Source organism: Gouania willdenowi, chromosome 5 (assembly GCF_900634775.1).
Source record: "Gouania willdenowi chromosome 5, fGouWil2.1, whole genome shotgun sequence".
In the NCBI taxonomy this organism is placed as follows: domain Eukaryota; kingdom Metazoa; phylum Chordata; class Actinopteri; order Blenniiformes; family Gobiesocidae; genus Gouania; species Gouania willdenowi.
The window spans coordinates 11933764-11941359 of record NC_041048.1 but is presented as its reverse complement, the minus strand read 5'-3'; the positions used below and the strand labels follow the sequence as shown (position 1 = coordinate 11941359).

The 7596-nt window shown below is 41.7% G+C and overlaps 1 protein-coding gene across 1 annotated transcript; it reads left to right on the top strand.

Annotated features, from left to right (window-relative positions):
• Positions 1 to 398: 398 nt before the first annotated feature.
• Positions 399 to 3659, top strand: LOC114463408 (vesicular inhibitory amino acid transporter). The gene is made up of 2 exons (XM_028446952.1): positions 399 to 1352; positions 2342 to 3659. The coding sequence occupies exons 1-2, from the start codon at positions 948 to 950 to the stop codon at positions 3527 to 3529; spliced, it is 1593 nt and encodes a 530-aa protein (XP_028302753.1). The 5' UTR covers positions 399 to 947; the 3' UTR covers positions 3530 to 3659.
• Positions 3660 to 7596: the final 3937 nt, after the last annotated feature.

Genomic DNA, 7596 nt, shown 5'->3' with positions numbered 1-7596 from the left:
TTTTTTTGGTTGTCAGAAGAAAATCCTGGGATATTTAAGTGGATTTGTTTTTCTGTCTTTAAGCTCACCACCGTTTGGTTAAAAACAAAAAACAAAAAAAAAGGTCAAAATCCCTGGTAAACAATGTTTTAAAACCCCGATCCTCGTAATTCCAAAGATAATTTTCGTCTTTTGTGCGACGTTCTGCGTCCTCTTCTTTGCAAAAGATTCAGAACATGTATGGATCAGGTTCTGAGCATCATTTTTCTGAGGGAATTCTAAATCTTCCTCAAATTCCGGCCTCGTTTTATACCCGTAAAGTTATGCGAGGCTCGAGGCCCAGGAATGTCATTGGATGTTAGACTGGGGTATGATAGATTATGGGTTGGGGAATGGACGGTGGGGGTACTGAAAGCACCTCCCCTAGAAATGCAGCAAATCTCTCTGTTTCCTCCTGGTGGGGCATTGGGAGGCGTGCTTTGCATTGGCAGGCTGATGTGGACACGTGTCTCCACCCTGCCTCCTCCGGGCTTCACGGTACCGCATTGGCATCAGTGAAACCGACAAGCAACTCCTGGAAATGCTGCGTGCCACATTATATATATAAAACAAAGCGAACCGAGCAGGAACCTGTGGCTTTTCTCCCTTTTTTTGCGTCGCGCGTAAAGCTTTTGCGCACCACTCATCCATCGAGCCTCAGAGCGCATTTGACCAAGATGCAGAAACGGAGCAGCGACGTCTGAAGGTGACATGAACCTGGAGATAATCGACAGCAGCCGGCGTACAGTGAACAAAAAGTGGAGATAGCAACTGAAAATCGACCGTGTCTTCGAACCGCAAGGAGGCTTTTTCTGATGCGGAAAATCCACAGCTGCTGCAATCCTAATTAGCCGCTTTTTTGTACAAAACTGGGAGATTCTTCAAAAGTAATTAGACTGTAGGACACAGAGATCCATTCGAGGGGAAAAATGGCGACGTTAATCAGAGGCAAGCTTTCTAATAAACTGACAAACGCAGCCAACGCTGTGTCCAACAAATCCCAGGCGAAGGTGAGCGGAATGTTCGCCAGGATGGGCTTCCAGGCCGCCACCGACGAGGAGGCTCTGGGCTTTGCCTCCTGCGACGACCTGGACTACGATCACCGACAGGGGATGCAGATGGACATCATGCCATCGGATGATCTGCAGGGTGGAGGAGAAGGGAGCGGGGATGGAGGAGGAGGAGGGCTGGACGGGGACAGCCACTACCAGAGGGACGGCACCGGGCCACCGAACTCTGCCTCCAAGGACGGGGGTTCGACCAACGAGTTGACTGAAGTCAGACCAAAAATCACCGCATGGGAGGCGGGTTGGAACGTAACTAATGCCATCCAGGTAAAAGCTTCACGGATGCTTAATTGGTTTAAAAGAAAAAAAAACTGTGAAATTTCAGCAAAAGGCGCAGCGGAAAACATCAGAATGTGGTGCAGCTTTCAGCAAAAACACATCTCACAAGTTTCATTTTAAAGAAATTATAAAATATATGTTCACCCTTTATAACATTATGAATTCTTATTTAAGATTGGACCTTATAATTCGTTGGAGCAAGGTGGCACGCACGCACACACACACACACACACACACACACACACACACACACACACACACACACACACACACGCACACACACACATTCTTTGTCTGAAGTGATGTGTCACTGATGCGTTTATGATAAGTATTGATATGCATTCAACGTGCATGGTTGTTAGAAAACGAAATCACGATCACATTCTATTATTCTATGATTAAAATTATACAAGTGATGTAAAAAATATTGTTTAATCACTGGGATTTCGCGCAACATGGAGAAAAAGGCCTGTTTTTGTTGGGGAAATTATTTTTACGCACGACTGAATTTTTACGCATAGGTTGTGAAAAGTGGAAGAAAAAAAAAATAGAAAAAATAAATCCACAATTAATTAGAAAGATGAAACATAGCGTGAGACAGTGGGAGATGCGCGAAATCCATACAATTTTAAGGGTGTGATGTGGTGGGAACATCGTGCGTAAAGTGCGTAATGGGTAGACTCCCGTCTGGCTCTGCGACAAATTCCCCTGGACACGCTCTGCTTTATAGCTCTATCAAAGAAGGGGTGGGGTAGGACGTGAGTCGTGGGGTGGCATGCGGCGTGTGGGTGGGGCTGGTGGTGGGGGGGGTCCACCTTTGACGTCACAGTGTGTCTCCTTAGCTCCTGATGACGTCAGAGGCGGAACGCGCTTTAAGCCAAGTGGAAAAACCACAACATGAGAAAAAGGGAGTGTTTCTTCTTCATGTTTGGTGACGTATTAATGTCCAACGTGCGCTTATTCTTCTCTCTCTGCAGGGCATGTTTGTCCTCGGGCTGCCCTACGCCATCCTGCACGGAGGATACCTCGGACTCTTTCTCATTATTTTTGCCGCCGTGGTGTGCTGCTACACGGGGAAAATCCTCATTGCCTGCCTGTACGAGGAGGACGAAGACGGACAGCTGGTCCGTGTGAGGGACTCCTATGTGGACATTGCGAACGCATGCTGCGCGCCCCGCTTCCCGGCTTTAGGAGGCCATATCGTGAATGTAGCCCAAATCATAGAGCTGGTCATGACCTGCATCCTGTACGTGGTGGTGAGCGGTAACCTCATGTACAACAGCTTCCCCAACATGCCCATCTCCCAGAAGTCGTGGGCCATCATCGCCACCGCTGCCCTGCTGCCCTGCGCCTTCCTCAAGAACCTGAAAGCCGTGTCCAAGTTCAGCCTGCTGTGCACCTTGGCCCACTTCGTCATCAACGTCCTGGTGATCGCCTACTGCCTCTCCAGGGCCAGGGACTGGGCCTGGGATAAGGTCAAGTTCTACATCGATGTCAAGAAGTTCCCCATCTCCATTGGGATTATCGTGTTCAGCTACACGTCGCAGATCTTTCTTCCGTCCCTGGAGGGAAACATGCAGAAACCAAGCGAGTTCCACTGCATGATGAACTGGACTCACATCGCTGCCTGCATCCTAAAGGGCCTGTTCGCCCTGGTGGCCTACCTGACCTGGGCCGACGCCACCAAGGAGGTGATCACAGACAACCTGCCCCCGGGCATCCGAGCCGTCGTCAACATCTTCCTCGTAGCCAAAGCCTTGCTGTCGTACCCGCTGCCGTTTTTCGCTGCCGTGGAGGTGTTGGAGAAATCCTTTTTCCAGGACGGAGGACGCGCGTACTTCCCAGATTGCTACGGGGGCGACGGACGCCTGAAGTCGTGGGGACTGACTCTCCGCTGTAGCCTTGTGGTGTTCACTTTGCTCATGGCCATCTACGTGCCGCACTTCGCGCTGCTCATGGGCCTCACGGGCAGCCTGACGGGCGCGGGCCTCTGCTTTCTGCTTCCCAGCCTCTTTCACCTCAAGCTTCTATGGAGGAAGCTGCTGTGGCACCAGGTGTTCTTTGACGTGTCCATCTTTGTAATAGGAGGTATATGCAGCATATCCGGCTTCATCCACTCCACGGAGGGGCTCATAGAGGCTTTCAAATATAACATAGAAGAGTAGATGGAGGGGGAAAGGTGCTGGTATCAGATGTTAACTGCAAGTCCCCCGTTTATTTATTTATTCTATTTTATTTTAGCTTTTTTTTTTTTTTTTTTTTTTACTACCCCTTTTTACTCTCTTTTCCCCTTGTTCCCCCTTTTTATTTTTCCCGTTTCTTTTTTGTCCCTTTTTCCTTCTTTTTTTCTCTCTCCCCGTTTATTTTAACTGCACACACACACACACACACACACACACACACACACACACACACACACACACACACACACACACACACACACACACACACACATCCCACCGCAGTCATTTTTTCGCTGAACTCACTCGAGCTGAAGTATATTTGCGTAAATTTCCAATTCAAGACGAAGGAAATGCATTTATAATATAACACACACACACACGCGCGCGCGCGGACACACACAGACAAGGACTATAGGTTACATCAGAGTTTTCTAACCTTTGGGTCGTGACCCCATATGGGGTTGCCTGGAATTTAAACGGGGTCCCCCTGAAATGTCTAGTAATTGTTAAAAAAAAAAAAAAAAAAAAAAAAAAAAAAAGCAACAACAACAGAGAAAAACATCACTGATTAAAATTATATATATTTTTAATTTTAATATTCTTTTTTCAACTTAGTACATCACACAATACATATCAAACAACTGTATTCTATACTTAAAACCTCAAATATAAATCTAGTTCAACTAAAATGCAGTATAAAAATATATGCTCTAATCCAGGTTATGTAATTGTAACAAACTTTAATAAACATGATTAAAAACTAATTCGAGAAAAGAAAAAAAAGCCCCTGCGGTCGCTGGAAATTCTTGATATCAAAATGGGGTCACGACCCAAAGAAGGTTGGGAACCACTGGGTTACATAGTGTATAATAAAATCGATTAAAAGTGCAGTGGAGTGAACGTTTACAGTGTTTGACCTTCAGCAAAATTGCAAAAGTCGCTCTTGTGGTGCTTCTCCGCACATTACTATAATATCTCCACGATCAAAGCTCGAGTCAGTGACGTAACAAAGAGATTTTTTTTAAGCACGTTAAAGGACACTTTATTTGAGATAATTTGCATTATTAGAGCCTATAATGTGAATGTGGGTAAGAATTAAGAAAAGCAACCCCACACACAATGATAATAGAAAATAGAAACATATTTAAAAGATAAAATATAGATTTAAAAAAAAAAAAAACATGCGTGAGAAAATTAGATTACTCCTTTTAAGTTTTAAAGTCTGAAATGCAAAATATGAGGTCACACAAGCCGCTACAAACTATGCATTGAATGTATGATATTTCACATACAATGGTTGAAGGGGAAAATTGAACATATTTAACAGCTTTGGTTCATTTACTCCTTTGAGAGAGGGGCCTGTTTCCTTTCCTTTCGATTCATCCCAAACAAAAAAAAAAAAAAAAAAAAAAAAAAGATTTTAACACCAAAATAAAAACAAACTACACACAAAGCAGTTTTAGGGAAATTATTGGAAACTTTTCTGTCTGAAAAAGCCACGTCTGAACATCTGGGGTTGAGTGTGGGGGTGGGGGTGGGGGGGATAAGGGAAAATGCGCTTTCAGACATTTTTCATTCTGTGCAATCCAATGGGTCCTGTGGAAATGTTATTGAGAAGAAAAAAAAAGAAAAAAAAACCCGTATGTGTAGTGTGTAATTGTGGTTTCAAAAAGATGGAATGTATATCTCAAAGTCGTCATCATATATCGTGAAATTAATATTAAAGAATAAAGAATTAAGTGAAAATATATTGTAAAAATGTGTGTGGTTTTATGTAAAACGGAAAACTATCAGATCGTGTATTTTTTCTCTATAATAAAAAGCAGAAAAGGTTGAAACATTGGCACTGACATTTATTTTTTTTAAAGTTAGGTGATGGTGGACCAAATAAAGTATTTGTGTTATGCTGCTTTATCTCCAGCTCAGGTATGGATTCACCTGGTAGAAGTGATCACTTTAAATAGTATTAAAATTCAATTTAAAGATGCATATTTTAATGCACTTGATTGATTATCATTAACGGGATCACAATGTGCGTTTTCACCATCCCACTGTCCTCACTTTCTTTGTGTTGAGACCGCAGCCTGGTTTTATATGTTCTATATAAATAACTCCTCAAATATAGAACTACAACATCAGCCCCAGCCTGGAGTCAAAATGGCCACAAACAAACAAATTAATGAAAAAAAAAACAAAGACATAAACGAGAAAGACTGAAATGCGTCTTTTTTCCTCCTCTTCGTCCTCACAGTGACCCTGAGGTTTATAGAACAATGTCGCCCCCCAGCGGACAGTAAAGGAAATGCAAGGGAAGATCGACTTAATCCCTTGTTTAAAAGTGAAAGCGTAGAGTTTCCACACAGAAAGATATATTTTGGATCACTATGTTGTGGTAAAAATATAATATCGGACAAACCAGGGTTTCTTAATCTTGGTTCAGTACCCCATTTGCTGTCGCGAGACACTGGAAGGGGGTCGGCACTGCAGATGTCTTCAAGAAACTAAGAATATTTTCTAAACAATTTGAGCCAATTTTTGCCTTTTTTTTTAACCCCTTTTCTGCAACTACACCAAACATACCATATTCTAACCTATTTTCATCGCTTTTTCGTGCCATGTTTTTGCACCTTTTAATGCATTTCTGCCACTTCTTCAAATTTCAATGCTTTTCCCGCAATTTCAAGACATTTTTGGCACTTATAAACCCTTTCCACCACTCTCCTACCTAATGACCCATTGTTGTCACTTTTAACCTCTTTTCACCAGGTTTCATTCTTATTTTGACCAATTTAACCACATTCACAATTTATCAAGCCCAGTATATGTCAGCTTAAACTAATTGTTCTGACTAAATGTTCCAATATTGACATTTTTAACCACTTTTTCTGTCATATTTGGTCACCCTAATTTGCAACTTTTAATCAATTTCTGTGGTTTTTAAAATCCCACTTCACTACTTTTTCCACCATTTTTCGGTCACTTAACCAATTTTACTTCTGATTAAAACAAGGATTTACATATTTAAGACGACTATATACTATGGCTAAAATGTGATTTTTTTCCAAAAAATAGCTTAAATAAATTAACTAGGAGCATTTCCTGATAATTTTTTATTAATTGTTAAATCGTTCTGAGTACCCCCTGCAATTTGCTCCTGTATCTAGGGGTACAGATACCCCTGTTTGGGAACCACTGGTCCATACAATAAAAACAGTTTCCCTGTGGCAGCTCTACGTTTCCGTACCGCACGTGAAAAGAAATATCCAGGAAATCCCACTTTCTCAAAAATTGACAAAAGCAAGCAGACATTTCTAGTAACATCAAAAGCTGGGCTAGAGCATAAATATGTTTTAAAGAGAGAGGGAAACATATGTAATAAGCGTTTCACAAATATTTATCTTGAACGCAGTCGCAGCTGCAGTGAGACAATCTGACAGAAGCTGGACAGCTAATGAAAGTCATTTACATTTGATTGATTATTGTCTTGCATCTCAGTTACAGCCAGCTGAGATAAAAGTTGATGTTTGTTGAATAATAAAGTTAAATATTTATTAAGTTCTAACCCTGAACAGCCTCTTTTCATGTATTAAGCATTCCACGTCTCACTGCTTCAAACACTAGAGCTTGAGAGGCTGACTTCTTCACAAAGAAAAAAAAAAGAAAAAAAAATTGGAACATTACAACAGTGTCATTGAGCATCCAAGAGCAACACCTCCATGAAAAATCGTGAATTCAAACAATATTCAACACAGTTTAGAGTAAAAAGACAAATAAAGTTAAAGAACACATTTTATTGTTAACAAATTCAAAAGCAATCCCCAGTCTGTGTACAGCTGCTGTGACGCCCCCTGCTGACAAGTTGTGCAAAATTCAGCCCACATTATGAAAACTAAGTGAAATGCAACAGCTTGTTTAAAACACTTGTAAATTCAACCAACATTTCCTTTAAGACAGTTTATTAATATTTTCAAGTAAAGTCAGAGAATGGTCATAATTACACAAATACAGTAAAATATTTACAGGAAAGCAAAAAAGCAACATGTGGGACA

Bases quoted from the DNA above. Each gene is read 5' to 3' on its own strand.
- LOC114463408 (XM_028446952.1), top strand. From the start codon at position 948: ATGGCGACGTTAATCAGAGGCAAGCTTTCTAATAAACTGACAAACGCA. The intron at 1,353-2,341 runs GTAAAAGCTTCA...CTCTCTCTGCAG, and splicing joins ACGTAACTAATGCCATCCAG to GGCATGTTTGTCCTCGGGCT.